Here is a 19,774-nt window from a genome sequence, read left to right as displayed (position 1 = left end):
CGGCGACTTCGCTGGCTCCTGTGTCAGGTAAGTGACACATAATGGGCTACTATGCGATGCATAGTAGTCCATTATGCTTTACCTTTGCAGGGAATGAAAGAGGAAGTAAACTCATCAGGGTTTACTTCCTCTTTAAATTTAGCGTTTGTAAAGTAGGATGGAACACTGGTCCCTGCGACAGCAGGTCTGGATGTGGTGGAAGGGTCCATGGGGCCCCTACCATCATCTTTACTATTTCTGCATACCAAGATCTTCTGGGCCACAAGAACTACTGACTTATTTTCCCGCTTGATCCTGCGAAGTTGTCAAGATAGCAGCAGGATAGGAGGGAACGCATAAATCAGTGAAAACTTATCACATGGGGTCACCAACGCATCTGTTCCACATGCGAGTGGATCCCTTGGTCTTTACACAAAGTTGTCGACTTTGTTGAACCTGGACGCAAACAGATCTACGTCTGGGATCCCCCATCTTTTGCATATGGTCAGGAAAATGTTGGAGTGAAGGGACCATTCCCCCAGGAACAACCGTTGGCGACTTAAGTAGTCCGTCTGCCAGTTCTTTACTCCTGGAATGAGGATTGCCAATATGCAAGACACATGCTTTTCTGGCCAGGTTAGGATCTGGTTTACCTCTCCCTGGGCCGCCTGACTTCTGGTGCCCCCCTGGTGATTGATATAAGCCACTGCCGTGGCATTGTCAGATTAAATACTGGCAGGAAAATTCCACAACCTGAATGTCCAGGCCCTTAGGGCTAGGTACGCTGCCCGAATCTCTAAGACATTGATGGGAAAAGTCTTTTCGGTTCTGGACCATTTCCTTTGGACCGACGTCACTTCCAGGATTGCTTCCCAACCTGAAAGGCTGCCATCTGTTATTACTCTTACTGTTATTACTATTAGCTCCTTTATGGCTGAGATATTTTGCCAGGGGTAAGAACACCCTCTTCTGGGCTGTATCTATAAATCAGAACCAAGTACTGTAATCTTCTTACTGGCTTTAAAGAAGATTTCTCTACGTTGAGGACCCAACCTAGATATTCCAGGGAGTTGACTGTGGTGACCATGCTTTGGTCCAGGCGGACTACCGACCTCTGTTACAAAGAGCAGGTCGCCTAGGTATGCTATTATCGTAATACCACGAGTCCTTAATCTGGCCAGAGGAATGGCTAAAAGTTTTCTAAAACACCCCAGATGCAGTAGCTAGACTGAAAATAATTTTTTTTCTACTTCGAAATGCAGATATTTCTGGTGAGCGGGGAAAATGGGTACATGCAGGTATGCATCCTTGATGGCGATTGATGCCAGAATTTCTACTCCTTGTCGGACTACTGATCAAATTGATTCCATAATTTTCAAGAACCAGTTTAGATCTTTCAGATCTAGAATGGGCCTGATATCTACATTTGGCACCGTGAAAAGGTTTGAATAAAACCCCAACCCTTCTATGGGGACCATCATGATCACTTTTTGTGACAAAAGGAGAGGGAGAGGGAGGAGAGAGAGAGGGGGAGGGGAAGAGGGAGAGGGAGAGGGAGAGGGAGAGAGAGAGACTTCTTTATCTCTGGGGAGACGGGAATTCTCGGAACTCTAGTTTGTAACCTAGAGCTATTGTGCAGACCACCCATCTGTCTCGAAATTCTTCCTGCCAGACCCTTGAAAACTTCAGAAGTCTTTCCCCTACTCGAACGAGCGGGGGCATCCCTTCATAAAGAGGCTTATCTGGGTGATCCCACTCAGAATACATAATCTTTTCCAGTAATGAATGTACAGGAAAGGCTCACAAGGCTTGACGAGGCTTTAGTGAACCCAAACAAGAAGTGGGCTCTTCAACAGACTCAGTTAAGGGTAACTTAAATCTGGAGCGGACCATTTCAGTAAGAGAATGCACCCGCAACTTCTCAGCATGTATCTGGAAGCTGAAGAATGTCCTTCCCCACTTGATCCCTCAGAAGAGGAGTCAGTCTCTCCATGGTCCCCTGAGGGGGGGATTCATTTTTCCCCTCCCACTGTTCCTGTTTGAGGATCCTGGGTGGTAGAAGGGGACCGAATGCATTTTCTTCCACTCTGTGAAGACGCGATTAAAGCCGCTAACCTTTCCTCTAATCCACTGATAGTTGAGGAAAAAAAAACCTCCTCAGTTACATAGACAGGGGCTGAAGTGTCGGAAGAAATTGCAGCCCCTGGCGACCCCGATGGCTCACCCTGACCAGCCTCCCTAGATCTTTCAGGGGGGATGGTGTTGCAGAGGGGGGGGGGGGGGTCCTTAAGGCGACCCCTTTGTGCCCTTGTTTTTTGCGTATTTGTACCACTCCCTCTGGTCATGGTGCTGAGCACAAATGCAGAGGTACTGCCAAAAAAATGCACCTACTGTTGAGCAATAGTCCAGCAACTGCTGCTGCTATTAAGCTCAGCCTGATGCAAAGTAAATGTGTCCTGGGAATGCCTGTGTCAACCAACACTCACATGCGACCCATGTCTGCTCTGTGTCCCTCCTTCAGCTGTATGCATCTAGCTACACAGCCCACGTTGTGAACGCTGAAGCACGCCGACAAGTTCTGCCCCCCCTTCTTCTGACCACCCACGTGCCCCCTCCCCCATCTTTTTCAAAGATACAGCTTTCCTGCTTGAGCGGGCTCCGATCCGACCGGATCGCATGTGGAGGAGGGCTGGGGTGGAGGAGAGAAGCCGGATGGAGGGCCTCTGTAATGGTGGTGGCAGCGTTAGTGGCACCGCACACCACCGACTGAGCCACGCTCCCTCTGCCTCCTGGGGTGAAGCTGTCCAGGTGGGGGAACATTCACAAGAGGAAAAAAACCCCTTCCCTGTGTCTTACCTGGGGCTTGGGCTGGAGGAAGCATGCAGCTTGTGACAGAGGAGAGGCAGACAAGCATGGAATCAGGTACGTGCTCTTGACAGCCCCCGGTGGTGACTATAGGCTTGACAACATTTACTTTAAAGGAGAACTACCCACAAGAATTAGTACAATTTCTTAGGAATCTCCTAACCAGACCCAATCTTCACCCTTCACGGTGGGCTCCATTAAAAAAAACCTTCAGGAACAGGGGGGCCTTTTTAAATCGGGGGGATCCTTACTCCTGGGCCTGTAAAGCACCTCGCCAGGAATATGGCTGAAAAAAAAAAAAAGGAAATACTGGATCCCAGGGTCCAGCTCTCTAAAAAGAGACGCATTACAGGCAAAACCTTGTTTCTTTGGACACAAGGCCCGGGTATCATTTAATTTGGCCTGGAAAAGACACTTTGAATGGATCCGGTTGCATAGCTTGCCCCTGCAAAGGAATATTCCAGTGGAGCTCAGCCTAGCACATCTTTACTTGTGACCAACACCTAAGACACTGGCAAAAGAACTGAAGTACTCACAGTAAGAGGAGGGGGGTTAAATGGGGAATTGAACTTCCTCTCTAGGGTGTGCCAGTGTCCATCACCTGAAGGTGCCATATAACACAGACAGTAATTACTGTGGCTCTGTGTCCCGTGATGTACGACTGGAAAAAAAAAAAAAAACACACACACACACACACACACACACACAACAAACCTACATTAATATATAAAAGAAAAGGGGAATTTTGACATGCTTGTAAACTATTGTCATAGAGTACAGTACAGGACCCTGGATTATAAACTCGTACCTTCAGGTGACTGGATACTAGCAAAGCTTTGGAGGAAACACCGCCTGGGTACTAACCCTATCTGAAGCAGAGCCTTTATTTAAGGCTTAAACAATGAATGGAAGGGAGGGTGGCCTATCCAACATATGGAATTTACATGTTTTTCTTATAACTAAATCGTACAGTACAGGTCACAGGCAAAGTATTCATAGAGTACACTAGAGCTGCACGATTAATCGTTAAAAAAATCATGATTCCAAGTCAACCCCCTCACGATCTCTATGCAGAATTTCCTGATTCATCCATGCAACAAGTGTAGAGAGTTTTCTGCTCACTCAGCTGTCAAAAGGAAAAAAAAAAACGGTCAGCCTGCCAACTTTTTCACAACATTGTCCCCACTGGTAGATAACTAGAAACATTGTAATTTTTTGTTCTTAGATCAAAAGGGATGAACTGTGTAAATAAGGGAAGTTTAACCACTTAACCACTTCAGCCCCAGACCATTTGGCAGACCAAAGACCAGAGCACTTTTTGCGATACGGCACTACACCGCTTTAACTGACCATTGCGCAGTGGTGTGACATCACACAATCACACCGGGCCTCTTACCACAAAAAATGGACCACTAGGTTATAGGTGGTCAGATAAGCATGATATAGCCACTATAGTCTGACTCCACTCTGGTACCAGACAGCTGAATCTCATAGGGTCACAACATGGAGTGAATCCACAGGTTCACATGTAAGATAAAAGAGAAGCAGCTCCTCATAGTGTAGTATGTTAAATCAAGATAATTTTATTAAGTAAAAAGCGCACAGGGTTCTCACATTTAGAGAATTAAAATGAACATGTCAGGAACACAAAAAGTACTTGGTGCACTTTATGATGGAAGCAAGGTGCCTCTTGCAAGGTCCTGAGGACAGGACAAATAGGAAATTCATCCGTCTGATCAAACTTGTATATTTGAGATAGAGTCTAACAAAATGTCCTCATTGAGGTGAAAGATAGTTATAAACTTTAAGTCTTGGGCACAAGACAACTTTGCATGAGAAACGGCTCCTTACAAGAGGGTATCACCAACGCTCGGATTACTTTACAGGAGAGGTCATCTTATCAAGAATATCCCTGATAAGAGAAGTCTTAAAAAAAAGTTTTTACAAGATACCCGATTATACAAGAGCCAGAATTTGACCACCAAAAGAAGGCATAGGAGGATTTCCAGGCACGATAGCAGATCTACCTGGAAGTGGCTTTTCTTGCTTTTAGCTAGGTAAAAAAAACAAAACAAACAAAAAAACACAACAAACACAGACTCATAGACCTTTCTATCTTTAGAACCTGAGGGCTTCAGCAGACATGCCATTAAAGCCAGAAACTGAGAAGCAGGATGGAATGGAGGGCCATGAGATGGGACCAGCGGTTGTCTGCTAGATGTCCAAGTATGTTTGTGTAGCAGGTTCTTCTGGGCCGGTCCAGTGCAATAAGAATCACCATTTTGTTATTTTGCGCTTTTTTTTTTTAAGCAGATGGTGCAGAATTCGCACAGGAGGAAGGCATAGATTAGCCCAAACAGAGACCAGAAAATATCAAGGCATCCAAGACCAGAGCTAGAGAATGATTGGTCCTGGCTACAACACAGGTAGTTTGTTATTGAATCTGGAGATTCGAATGTCTACATCTGGAGTTCCCGGTTTCTGACATATCAGATTGAAGATGTCGGGGGAGGGAGAGAATTTTCCTCTCCGGGCGGAAAACCTTAGCTTGAGATGTGTCCAGGACCAGATCCAAGTATTCCAAGAGACGGCTGGAGAGCACATTTTTTAAAGTTAATCACCCAATCAAAAGCCTGCAGCATCTGAATTATCCAGTAAACGTTTGTCGATAGCTGGAAGGGAGAAGATTCTTTTAGGAGAAGGTCATCTAGGTATCCATTACTCAATAAGCATTGGCTTTTTATACTAGTTACTTCCATGGGATAATATGAGATTTCAGATGCGTGCATGTGTATATATTAATTCCTCTTGTTTGTAAGACATTGCCTAGTATATAGATAAAAATACTCATGTTCAACCATGTATCACATGTTTATGAGGTATGCGTTGTTTATATGCAAATTAAACTATTTTAAAATTTCTCCTACCACGTGTCTTGGGCCTCACGCAAAGTCCCAAAAAACCCTTTCTTAGTTCTGATTTAAGGATGAAGGGGGAATGTTATCATGTACCTCATTTAAAGTCTCAAAACACTTTTTTGCTTCCTTGTAGATTCCAAGCAAAATTTTGGAAATCCGTTTAGGGATTTTATCTCACGAATAAGACAAATACACCCACGGGGCTTTGAATCAAGCTGCACAATACTAAGGCTTTGGAGTACAGCAGTAGTGAGCTTTTGCACATAAGCAAGATTTACGGAGATTGCACTGATCTAGATGCACTGCTTATATTTTTGGCATTAGAAGACAGAAGTTGATTGAGGAATCCAAAGATAAAATAAAACAGGAAAAAAAAACAAAAAAAAAAAAAAAACACACACAATTAAGCAAAGCATGATTTCTCCATCCATAAAGAAGAGGAAGCCACCTTAAGACACTAGCACAAAACTGAGGATTCACAGAGTGGGGTAGGGTTACAGGGAAGGTGCCCAGAGGGTGTGTGTCCTCAAAAGCTTCACCAGTGACCAATAATCTAATAATACAAGCTTATAACCCAGGGTCTATGAATGCTTTTTACCTGTGTATTGTACGATTAAGTTATTCAGGTTTTAATGTCAGACAACCCAAACAAGATCAGGGAATGCATTCTACCCAGTGCAATATAGGATCTCACAGCAAACATTTAAAGTTGATGTAAACACTTACATACACCTAGTGAGGTGAATGACCTCAGGTGATACACAGAGATGAAGCAAATCCTGCTACATATGTTGTACCTGTTTGTTTGCAGTATTCTCTGCCCTACATCTGTTCAAAGTCCAGAATGTATAAAGCTCTTCTGAGCATCAGATAAAAGAGGTGAGGAGCTGAAATTATACTCTGCAGAGTCCAGTAAGGAGAGCTCTGACAGCTGATTTGAAGGAAGTGAAGAACCCCCCCCCCCTCAGCACACAGTGGCTGTCAATCAGCTGAAACTCCCTCCCCTCTCACCTTTAATTCTCTTGTTGTCAGGAAAACTTGCCAGAAGTGATCCATGCTGATAGAGGAATGAAGCAGCAGACAGACATGGACACTTAGGTCTCATTTACACTTGTTTCGGCTTCAACACATATTAATGGCTCGTTTACACTTGCTTCAAAACAAGGCTTTGGACAGGCTTTGTTAAAGCTCTCTGAATGCTAGTCAAAGCCCCACGTCACTAAATAAAATGGTTAGCTTACAATCCTGTTTACACCTTGCTTTTTCTTTGCTTCGGCTTTGCTTCAAAAATGATACCCCATGTAGCTTTAGTGGTGCTTCAAAGCATCTTGAAAGCCTCCATAAAGTCTATGACAAAGCTCGATTGAAGCCCCACGAAGCCTCACCAAAGCCCCAAGCAAAAGAAAGGTGTAAACAGGACTATAAGCTAACCATTTTATTTGGTGACAGGGGCTTTGACAGGCGTTCAGAGAACTTTACCAAATGCTTGTCCAAAGCCATGTTTTGAAGCAAGTGTAAACTAGCCCTTAGTGCTATTAATTCAGAGAGTACACACTATAGAAAGATACGCTTTGTGCATATTTCAAGTCTGAGGTTTACAACCACTTTAATATGTAAATAAAGAATCACATCGACAGTCCCTGTTGTAGATAATGCAGACATTCTTACCTGGTGGCCACATTTAAGGCACAGCCAAACTTCAGCAGGGGCTACAGGCTCTCCATCTTTCATCCTCCTTTCTTTAACACAGTCTGTGCATGACAACCACACATTTTGTGATACTGCTTTTTTGACTCGATTTACATCCACCGCTCGGCCAACATGATGGCAAGTAAGACCTGTCAAATAAAATGGTATAGTTCTTACAATGCTTGCACTATGCTTTTATAATATATTGCTTGCATTTTGCAGCTCTGGCAAAAGCCTCATCTTGTGGACATGTATTTTACTTATAAAAGTGGGTTCTTTAGAAACTCCTGAGCTATAAGAATGTTCCAGGGCCCCAGTCCTAATCCAAACTTCTATTAGGCCTCTTTCAGACGGACTGTCAGATGAGGTCCTGCGGAGAGATAACCCGCTGAGTAAATGGATTCCACTTAGCGGAGACACCCTTGTGAAAGGGGCCCAATTCTTTTTCCCTGGCCTTGCCATCAGGTTAAGGTTGAAGCTCATTATGCTGTTTCTTTGTGTGCTTCTATTGCTCTCAACCAAGAAAAAGTCCATATGGGGAACATTTTTAAGTCACATCCGATATGAATGTAGCAAATTTGAAACATGGGGATAAAACTGGAGAGTTGCTAAGCACAGTTCATACACCGCTTTTAACCACTTAACAACCGGCCCATAGCCGAATGATGGCTACAGGGCAGTTGTTTAACTCTGGGAGGCCGTCATATGACGTCCTCCCAGAAGCATCCATGACCGCCGGGTCCTTTGGTCCATCACGGATCACGGTAAACGGCCGCTAATCGCGGCCGTTTACCACGTGATCGCTCCGTCAAATGACGGAGCGATAACTTGTAAACAAACGGGCGTCATGTTATGACACCGGTTCCTCCCTCCCCCTCTCTGTACCGATCGGTACAGCGGAGGGGGAAGAGATCGGTGTCAGCAGCGCTGTGGGCTGCATCTGCAGTGCCCGCATCGCTGCTCACCGAAGTTTAACCCCTCAATTCCCTGCCAATACTCTGCAGTACCCGCCAATACTCTGCCGCGCCCGCCAATACTCTGCAATACCCTGCCATAAATTGCCATACCTGGAGATACCCAGCCATACTCGGAGATACCCTGCAATACCCAGCCATAGTCAGTGATACCCTGCAATAACCAGCCATAGACACCCCCCCCCCCATCCCGCCGCCCTCCGGTGCTTCTACCGACTCGCCAATACGATCAAAGCCAGAATCTTTTTTAAATTTTTTTTTTTATTTCAGGCTTCCCAACCTAGAGGTGAGATGTGGGGTCTTATTGACCCCATATCTCACTGTAAAGAGGACCTATCATGCCATATTCCTATTACAAGGGATGTTTACATTCCTTGTAATAGGAATAAAAGTGAACAAAAAATTTATTTTTGGGGAAAAAAATGTCAAACTAAAATAAATAAAGTAAAATGAACAATAAAAAAAATAATTTTTTTTAAAGCGCCCCTGTCCCCATGTGCTCACATGTAGAAGCGAACGCATACGCAAGTCCCGCCCACATATGAAAACGGTGTTCAAACCACACGTGAGGTATCGCTGCGAACGTTAGAGCGAGAGCAATAATTCTAGCCCTAGACCTCCTCTGTAACTCAAAACATATAACCAGTAAAAAAAATTTAAAGCGTCGCCTATGGGGATTTTTAAGTAGCGACGTTTGGCGCCATTCCACGAGCGTGTGCAATTTTGAAGAGTGACACATTAGGTATCCATTTACTCAGCGTAACTTCATCTTTCACATTATGCTGATTTTTTTTTTTGTTTCTTTTTTTTTTTTAAGCACAAAAAAAAGCATTCGAAAAATTGCTGCTCAAATACCGTGCGAGATAAAAAGTTGCAATGACCACCATTATATTCTCCAGGGTGTTTTCTAAAAAAACATATATAATGTTTTGGAGTTCTATGTAATTTTCTAGCAAATAAATGATGATTTTTACATGTAGGAGAGAAATGTCAGAATTGTCCTGGGTGCTCCAGAACACCTGATGGCGCTCCCTGCATGTTGGGCCTCTGTATGTGGCCACACTGTGTAAAAGTCTCACACATGTGGTATCGCCATACTCGGGAGTAATAGCACAATGTGTTTTGGGGTGTAATTTGTGGTATGCATATGCTGTGTGTGAGAAATAAACTGATAATATGACAATTTTGTGAAAAAAAAAAAAAAAGTAAAAAAAATCTTGATTTTGCAAAGAATTGTGGGAAAAAATGACAACTTCAAAAAACTCATCATGCCTCTTACTAAATACCTTGGAATGTCTTCTTTCCAAAAAGGGGTCATTTGGGGGGTATTTGTACTTTTCTGGCATGATAGGGTCTCAAGAATTCAAATAGGCCGTCAGTACTTCAGGTGTGATCAATTTTCAGATATTGGCACCATAGCTTGTGGACTCTATAACTTTCACAAAGACCAAATAATATCCACCAATGTGTACTTATTTTTACCAAAGATATGTAGTGGTATAAATTTTGACCAAAATTTATGAAGAAAAATTAATAATCTGCTAAATTTTATAACAGAAACGAAGAAAAATTCATTTTTTTTTTACAGAATTTTTGGTCTTTTTTCTTTTATAGCACAAAAAATAAAAAACCGAGCGGTGATTAACCACTTCGGTACCGCGCTATTGCCAAATGACGGCATTAGCGCGGACCTACATTTCCGGGACGACGTCTATTGACGTCGTCCCGGTTACGAGCGGCCTGCGCGCCCCCTGAGGGGCGCGCGCGGCGCGCTCTGTGATCGGCGAGTCCATGAGACTCGCCTGATCACCGATCCGTGCAAGGGGTCGATCCCGACCCCTTATCACGTGATCAGCTGTCAGCCAATGACAGCTGATCATGTGATAGAACGGAGCCGGTAATCGGCTATTATTCCTCCTCGCGCTGACAGCGCGAGGAGAAAAAAAAAAAGCCGATCACCGGCGGCCGTGATCGGGACATCAGTCCCGATCACGGCCATCAATACAAGGGACCACCTGCCAGTGCCCACCTGCCTCCCGCAGTGCCATCCTGAAGTAAAATAAAAAGCAAAAGTAAGTGCCCCCCGTCAGTGCCCCCCGTCAGTGCCCACAGTGCCACCCACAGTGCCACCCCACAGTGCCACCCAATCTGCCTCAAAGGTGCTGCACCCCAGTGCCGCCCATCAGTGCCCAGCAGTGCCGCCCATCAGTGCCCAGCAGTGCCACCTATCAGAGCCACCTATCAGTGCCACCTATCAGTGCCCATCAGTCCCATCTATCTGTGGTACCTATCAGTGCCCATCCGTGCCACCCATCTGTGCCACTTATCCGTGCCACCCATCCGTGCCATCTTATCTTTGCCCATCAGTGCCGCCTTATCTGTGCCCATCGGTGCCGCCTTATCTGTGCCTATTAGTGCCGCCTTAACTATGCCTATCAGTGCACACCAATGCAGCCCATCAGTGCCCACCAATGCAGCCCATCAGTGCCCACCAATGCAGCCTATCAGTGCCCACCAATGCAGCCTATCAGTGCCGCCTAATCAGCGCACTTCAATGAAGGAGAAAAATGACCCGTTTGCAAAATTTTATAACAAACTATTAAAACATGATTTTATTTTTTTATTTTTTTGCATCTTTTTTTGTTTGTTTAGCAAAAAAATAAAACTCCGAGCTGTAACTAAATACCACCAAAAGAAAGCTCTATTTGTGGGAAAAAAATGATAAAAATTTCATTTGGGTACAGTGTTGTATGCCCGCGCAATTGTCATTCAAAGTGCATCAGCGCTGAAAGCTGAAAATTGGTCTGGAACTGAGGGGGGTTTAAGTGCCCAGTAAGCAAGTGGTTAAATACCACCAAAAGAAAGCTCTATTTGTGTGAAAAAAAGGACAAAAATTTCATATAGGTCCAGTGTTGCATGACTGAGTAATTGTCATTCAAAATGTGAGAGCACCGAAAGCTGAAAATTGGTCTGGTTATTAAGGGTGTTTAAGTGCCCAGTGGTCAAGTGGTTAAACACCCACACCCCCTAAGACCATCATCTTCCTTTTAATTCTAGTCCAGTTGGGTAATATCTAATCCAGCGATTTTCAAAAAGATTTCAGTCAAGGCACCCTTTAGAATTGCGCACAAACCTGGGGCAAACCAGTCTGAGGGCTTGTTCACACCAGGGGGTACATTCGAGCAAACGCATTTTTTTGCACGTTTGCACACGTTGCATTTTGGTTTAACAATCTGCTCTATGCGGAGTTCTGAGTAATTTTCTAGCAATAAATATTGATTTTCATTTCTAAGCAGCAAGTGCCAGAAAAAGGTTTAGGTCTTTAAATAGTAAACTTTCCTCATCTACAGGCAGAAGTTCATCCATTTGATCTAAGGCCTCTTTCACACGGGGCGGATCAGTAAAGATCCGCCCCGTGATGATCCGCTCGCTCAGCAGGGATCACTCCGTTGTCCCCGCTGAGCCGGCTGCGGACAGGGCGGTCTCCGCCCTGTCAGCTCTCCGCTCTCCTCTATGGGGATCGGACGAGCACGGACCTTGTGTCCGTGTTCATCCGATCCGCTCTGCAGACGGACAGAAAAATAGGATTTTCCTCCGTCTGTAGAATCGGACAGTTGCGGAGGCGGACAATAGCGGGTGTCTGCGGATGCTCATCCGCAGACACCCGCTATCCCATAGGGATGAATGTATGGCCCGTATTTCATCCGCAAACGGATGGATGAAATACGGACATACCATCCGCATGTGTGAAAGGGGCCTAAGAAGAAATGTTACTTTGTTTATACTTATTTGCAAAGTTGAGATAAAACTTGGCAGGCTGCCTGGATTTATTGTTTATTTTACCAGCTGTGAGAACTCTCTATGTGAAATGTTGTTTTGAAGATTGGGAAGGGAAAAGAATCACAATTTTGATTCTAAACGATTAATCGTGCAGCTTTTATGTATGCTCATTTGCTAGATGTGTGTGGATCTCATTAGGAATTAATGGATCTCACACGCATCTGCAAAAGGTAGCACATGTTTGTGTGGTATGGGAAAACACGTAATTTCATGCCTGTTAACGCACTGCATCTGGTGTGAACAAGCCCTAAACTGTTCTGTGTGAATTCATTGGTATATAGGTTGTAAACATCCTTTCCTCCCCAAATCCACCCTCTTAGTACAAATCTTCCACAATTCCCCCTCCTGGCACAAACCATCCCACATACCCCATCCTAGGACAACCCCCCCCCCCCCCCCGCCAACCCCAAATTCCCTGTTAGCTCGTGTGCTACAGGAGGGAGAAAGCGCGGTTAACTCCTGTGTCCAGAAGACGGTAAGTCCTTAGCAACCAATGGCATCATCAGTTGGTAGGACGTGGTCGGGCGGCCACCTCAGCTTTCTGTTTTGCCGGCAAGAGTACAGTGAGGAACAGGTGCAGGCACAGCTCTCTGCCTAACAGAGCCAACACGACACCCTAGTTGAGAAGCACCAATTTAAGCAGAGTGAGCATGGATGCCCTGTGCAACAAGTCATCAAATATTGGTAAAATGCATTTTTTTGGGAAAAGATCTAAAGTAGCAACCTGAGAAATAAACGTATGTATAGATAGTGGCAGGGAGGCACTTTAGGTTTAGTTTTTAGTTTTTTTACAGCAAGTTTTATGAAATGACATGCATATATTATATAAAAAATAAAATAAAAAAAAATTATATATATAAGTTAATTTCAATAATTAAATTCAAAAAGTGAAACTTATTTTATATAGATGCATTACACACACAGAGTGATACATTTCAAGCATTTATTTTTTATTTTGAGGATTACAGGTTACAGCTAGTAAAAACCCCAAATTCAGTATCTCAGAAAATTAGCATATTACATAAGACAAATAAAAAAATGATTTTAAATACAGAAATGTTGGCTTAATAAAAAGCATATCCATGTACAGTATCCACATAAGCCCCGGACCATTTTGCTGGCCAAAGACCAGACCACTTTTTTCAATTCGGCACTGTGTCGCTTTAACTGACAATTGGGCGGCCATGCGACCTGGCTCCCAAACAAAATTGGGAGCCACAAATAGAGATTTCTTTTGGTGGTATTTGATCACCCCTGCGGTTTTTATTTTTTGCGCTATAAGCAAAAAGAGCAACAATTTTGCAAAAAAATGCATTATTTTTTACTTTTTGCTACAATAAATATCCCCCAAAAATGTATAAAATTTTATTTTTTTTCCTCAGTTTAGGCCAATGCGTATTCTTCTACATATTTTTGGTAAAAAAAAAAAAAATACAATAAGCAATTATTGATTGGTTTGCACAAAAGTTATAGTGTTTACAAAATAGGGGATAGTTTTATGCCATTTTTATTAATTTTTTTTTTTACTTGTAATCGCGCTGGTCTGCGATTTTTATTGTGACCGTGACTTTATGGTGGACACATCGGACATTTTTGGGACCACTGTCATTTATACAGCAATCAGTGCTATACAAATGCACCGATTCCTGTGTAAATGACACTGGCATTGAAGGGGTTAACCATTAGGTGGCAGTGTAGGGGTTAAGTGTGTCCTAGGGACGTGTTGCTAACTGTGGGGGGTGTGGCTGTGTTTTACACATCACTGATCTCTGCTCCAATCACAGGGAGAAGAGATCAGTGTCACTGTTGTTAGGCAGAACAGGGAGATGCTTGTTTACTTTAGCATCTTCCTCCCCGTGAGATGATCACTGGTATCCCCGCGGTGATCGAGTACGCAGGAACCGCGATCGGACTCATGGAGGTCCCAATTGTTGGCAAATTTAAAGGGATGTACCTGTACGCCCATTTGCCTGTCCCTGCCATTCTGCCGACGTACTTAGTATGCACTTAAAATTTGGTGGGGGCTCCGACCAAGAATTATACTGTACATGGACATGCTTTTTAGTAAGCCAACAATTCTGTATTTAAAATCTTTTTTTTTTTTTATTTTTTTTTTTTTTTTTATTGGTCTTATGTAATATTCTAATTTTCTGAGATACTGAATTTTGGGTTTTCACTAGCTGTAAGCCATAATCATGAAAATTGAAAAAAATAAATGCTTGAAATATATCACTGTGTGTACGCGCAACGCATCTATATAAAATATGAGTTTCACTTTTTTAATTGAATTACTGAAATGAATAACATTTTTGATATTCAAAGTTTTTGAGATGCACCTGTATGCATGCACTTATCTGTCCCTCTACATTCAACACTCAATGAAGAAAACAGGAAGGTTGCATTTTACAAGTGAAACCTGATTAAAAGAATTTGAAATTGCAATAAAACTGCCATGTGTATGGCCACCATTAGATTCAGAGACCAACCATGCATCTATGCCATGTTTGCAAACCTACAATGGCAGAACCCAGTGCCCTCAGAATCTGTTACATCAAAGTGCACAGATATAACAGTCTTTGCTCATTTTAGCACAGTATGGAAAAAAATAGGCCTGTACACTTCTAAGTAAGCACCAAGGAGCACTTATCATTCATCAGAGGACAAGACTAGAGGTCATGCACATGCTGCGTACAGATCAGTAATTTATATGGATATGATCACAGCAGTATTGTATGCTATGGGCCCATGTATACTGTTCTGCAGTACAGCTCTGTATGTACTTTTTAACTATGTAAACCAAAATTGGAAATATCTGCATTTACAGTCCTGTTATGGACTGTATTTTATACTGTATAACGTAAGACTTTGTGCCAACTTTAACATCCGTACAGCAGGACCCTATTGGCCATTGCCACTGCTAAGTAAATATCAACATTGTGTAGCCAGCAGCGCCAACACCACCGATTATATGCCATTACTGTAAACCTTTCACTGAACGAGCTGTTCACGCAGTTGTGATGCACGCACAGACGTGGCTTAGCCTTCAGTGATTTAGAATTGGCGGAAGTAATTTTGCGCATGATCCACCTCACTCAACGGAGAACATAAACATCAATGGTGTGCCGCTTACTACACATTGGGGATATCTGCATATCAGCCTTCAGCAGCTGCAGTTGCCAAAAGGGTCAATGGATGTAAACAATAGCACAAATGTTACATGTGTAAAGAGTACAGACAGCAAGATGCTTGTGTGCATGAGTCCTAAGAGCTCTCAGCTCTATACTGTAGAACATTAAAGGGGTTGTAAACCCTTGTGTTTTTTTTTCACCTTAATACATCCTAAGCATTAAGGTGAAAAAACTTCTGACACTGACCAGCCACCCAGTTTTACTCACCTAAGCCTGATCGTTCCCATGGCAGAGACGCACTCTACCTCTCTGCCTGTTGTCTCGGCTCTTGATTGGATAGATTGATAGCAGCGCAGCCATAAGCTCCCGCTGCTGTCAATCAAATCTAATGATGTGGGCGCTGAGGGGCAGAGCCGAGTCCTGCATTCTCTGTCTTTGGTCTATGGACGCAAATGCTGGACTCGGGAGCATGCCTGCAAGGTAACCCCCAGTGAGAGCGCTTCTCCTGGGTGGTTTCCCCATGCGGGGAGGAGCTGCGAGCGCCGTTGGGGGTCCTCAGAAGATGAGGATCGGGGGCCATTCTGTGCAAAACGAACTGAACAGTGGAGGCAAGTATGATATGTTTGTTATTAAAAAAAAAAAAAAATAAATAAAAAAAAAACACACAACAAAAGGTTTAGTAACCCTTTAATATTAACTAGAAATAGATGGTGTAAAAAGTAATGTATTACGTAATATATGAATAATCATAGCCATACCAACAATGTCATCTGAGGAATCTTCATCTGGTGGGCGATTTGTTCTTCTACTCCTTCTCACCTTCTCAGGACCTGACCAGGATGATGGCTCCGTTACCCTCATTTGCAGCCTGGAAACAGAGAAGAACATTTTATCAGATAGCAAAGTACACAACTCAACAAAAATCAATGGTCCTTCATATAAGACAAACTGAATTTTCAGTCTGGTTTTGCTGCTGATGTGCCAGTAACAAAAACAAAATGAGAAGATTTGCCAGCACACCACGGATCGACAAGTAGCGTCCAAACGATTTTTTATTGAAGCATGTTCACATCACAGAACAGGTAGTGCAATGTTTCAGAGTCACACAGGAACCCCTCAACAGGTTGCACTACCTGTTCTGTGATGTGAACATACTTCAATAAAAAATCGTTTGTACGCTACTTTTTGATCCGTGGCATGCTGGCAAATATTCTCATTGTGGCTTTCTGATCCAGTTTTCAGCTGGTGGTTGCTGCAGCACCCAAATCTTCTGGAGCTTTATCCAGGAATGTGTGTGATGGGAATATGGCGTATTACTAGTAACAAAAATAATTTCCTCCTATACCTGGAGACTAGAGAGCATCTCCAGAGAGTTAGGTGAATCTTAAGGCCCATACACACGAGCAAATTTTTCGCCGGGAAACTTTTTTTCAACGGAATTCCGCTCAATCTTGGCTTGCATACACACGGTCACACAAAAGTTCTCGGAACTTTTGACCGTCAAGAAGGCAGTAACGTACACCACTACGACAAGCCGAGAAAATGAAGATCAATGCTTCCGAGCATGCGTCGAATTGTTTCCGAGCATGCGTAGGAATTTTGCACATCGAAAAATTGAGAACCTGCTCTCAAACCTTTGCCGGCGGGAATTCCACCAGCAAAAACCTGATGGAGATTACACACGGTTGGAATATCCGACCAAAGGCTCTCATCAGACTTTTGCTGGCGGGATTTCCGATTGTGTGTACGGAGCATTAGTGGGAGCCACAGGCCTGTACAGTAGTTTCTGAGGCTGCCTCACCCCTATCTATACTACTATTGTATACTGCAACCTCTGCACCCGAAATTTCTTTGCCCCTACCTTTTCATTAAAGTTAAAGTGGTTGTAAAGGCTAAAGGTTATTTGCCTTTATGAATTCTATGCATGAAGGTAAAAAAAACAGCAGGGGACTCAAGATGAAGTGGATCGGTGGATCAGGCTGTTCTGTGCAAAACCTGCACAGAGCAGATAAGTATAACAGGTTTGTTTGTTTTTCTTTGTTTTTTTTTTTTTTTAAAGCCAAACCACTTTAAACATATAGCTGAATAAATAATACGATTTTGCCTTATTTAAAAATTCAAAAACGACTTTGAACATATATCACAAAATTGAAATAAGTATGTGGATTCAACTGACACTTATTGTTTATTCATTTAGTACAGGTACTTGTATAGCTCTGCCAATTTACACAGCACTTCACACACACACACACACACACAGTATATTATATATATATAAATCAAATCAGTCCCTGCCCTGAAGGAGCTTACAATCTAGGGTTCCTAACTCACAATCATACATCTACACACTAGGGCCAATTGAGACAGCAGCCAATTAATCTACCAGCATGTCTTTGGGCCCTGGGGGGGGGGAAACTGGAGTACCCAGAGGAAACCCACACAGGCACTACCCTACAAATGGGTTTTACTGATTCATTCAATCTAAATAAAGTTTTCAATTAACCAGCTTTTTAACATTCCTGTTTTTAGGAGGAGTGTTTAAAAGCTGCACTGTAATCACCAAGTCAATGAGACTCAGGTGATCCTAGATCGGAGTAAGGGGACGATCTCAGCCCCTTATCACGTGATCAGCTTTCATCCAATGACAGCTGATCATGTGATGTAAACAGAAGATCGGTAATCGTTTTTTTTTCTCCTCACGCTGACAGTGTGAGGAGAAAAAAAATGCCAATCACCAGCTTCTGTGAAAGAGACATCGGTCCCAAAGAGGAAGAGGTGCAGCCACCTCAACTGAGCCTACCAGTGCCGAGTGCCAGTGCATATCAGTGCCCACCAGTGCATATCAGTGCCACCTATAAATGCCCACCAGCGGTGCCAAGCAGTGCCTCAGTGCCACCTAGTAGTGCTGCCTATCAGTGTAAATTACCAGTGCTCATCATTGCCATCCATCAGTGCCAGCTATCAATGCCCATCAGTGCCACCCATCTGTGCCCACCAGTGCCACCTTAGTGCCCATCAGTGCAGCCTAATCAGCTTACATCAATGAAGGAGAAATATTACCGGTTTGCAAAATTTTATAACAAAACATAATACAGTTTTTTGTCAAATACCACCAAAAGAAAGCTCTATTTGTGTGCAAAAATTATAAAAATGTCATATGGGTAGTGTTGTATGACCACGCAATTATCATTCAAAGAGCGACAGCGCTAAAAGCTGGAAATTGGTCTGGGCAGGAAGGTGGTTTAAGTACCCAGTAAGCAAGTGGTTAAATCAGGTGGTGAGAAGGCAACATATCTCCTCCTCACTACCTGTCAAACACACTCAGATTGCTTTTTCGAGGAGCCCTTAGTTGCATTTAGTGGGGGCACTCTTGGGGATCGTTGACATGTAAAACCTTGCAGTTGAGTTGCGGTTTTACTGCCCCAATCCCTACCCCCTTTAGCTGCTAAGGTAGCAGCCAAAAGGTGTACAAATGCCGCAGGAATTAAGCCCCTTGCCGCTTTTGGTGCATGCTACCGCCTGACAATCACGACCTATTTGAGTAGATGGGGCCACTCCGCATGGGACATAATCTGGCACTACAGAGGGGTATTGGCTTTTTCGGTCCTTGCTCCTTACTACACCTCTAACTTTACAAGTAGTCCCTCTGCAGTGCACTCTGTTTGATGCTCTTGGATGGAGGGTCAGCAAGCCCAGACTGCAATCTACAGGTAGATCACAATCTACAGATTGCTGACCCCCGATGTAGTGTTCATGTCTTCATGTCCTGCCTTAAAAACTTTGTTACCGTTTTGGATCATGTCACATGAAAATGTGCAATTCATCCAATGCACAATACCACAAGAGAAACAGAAAACATGACGCCATGTGTAGTTGGCATATTTCATCCTCACCATTTAAAGCTTCAGTCATAGAAACTGTAGTACTTGTTTCTATGAAAGGAGTAGCTGGGCAGAAAGGGCAGGCATAGTCAGGGAACTCTTGCCTGTCACAGTTCCCTTAGCTCTAGAAATCCCCACCGCGCCAGAAGATTATAGTGGCAGGGGTGGGGGAGGGCATCAAAGAAGGAAGATTCTGCTAAACCAGAGGACAGCAGCTTGTGCTAATTTTTTAGGTAAACTTTGGCTTTAAAGTAGAACCCACTAGTATAGCAAAAGTCACTACCCATGCCAGCATCTTATCTCTTGCCCTTTCCAGGTGCGTTCTTCAGCCAACTTCATTGGCTGGCGTAGGATGACATAACTGATTGACTTCTCACTAACCGGATTGGGGGAAATTTTCAGTTCAACCAATGCTGCAGCCAATAGGTTCACATATAATAATCGGTATATTTGGGCCTACTACCACCAGCGCTATGCAGCTAATAAAGTTAATCAAACAT

The 19,774-nt window shown here is 43.4% G+C and overlaps 1 protein-coding gene across 2 annotated transcripts in view; it reads right to left on the bottom strand.

Moving 5' to 3' along the window:
• Positions 1-19,774, bottom strand: part of USP45 (ubiquitin specific peptidase 45) — a 286,672-nt gene that overhangs the window by 259,158 nt on the left and 7,740 nt on the right. For both annotated transcript variants that reach the window (XR_013276728.1, XM_077487200.1), the window contains exons 2-3: positions 16,152-16,261; positions 7,431-7,600 (exon numbers count right to left, since the gene is read on the bottom strand). Coding sequence is in view for 1 of the 2 variants with exons in the window: in XM_077487200.1 (XP_077343326.1) it covers positions 7,431-7,600; positions 16,152-16,254 (273 nt within the window). In the remaining variant the exon portion in view is untranslated. The remainder of the gene's footprint in view (positions 1-7,430; positions 7,601-16,151; positions 16,262-19,774) is intronic.

Source organism: Lithobates pipiens, unplaced genomic scaffold (genome assembly GCF_037356315.1).
Source record: "Lithobates pipiens isolate NorthernLeopardFrog02 unplaced genomic scaffold, aLitPip1_a1.2 Scaffold_18, whole genome shotgun sequence".
Taxonomy (NCBI): Eukaryota; Metazoa; Chordata; class Amphibia; order Anura; family Ranidae; genus Lithobates; species Lithobates pipiens.
This window is presented reverse-complemented; position numbering and strand designations above follow the sequence as displayed.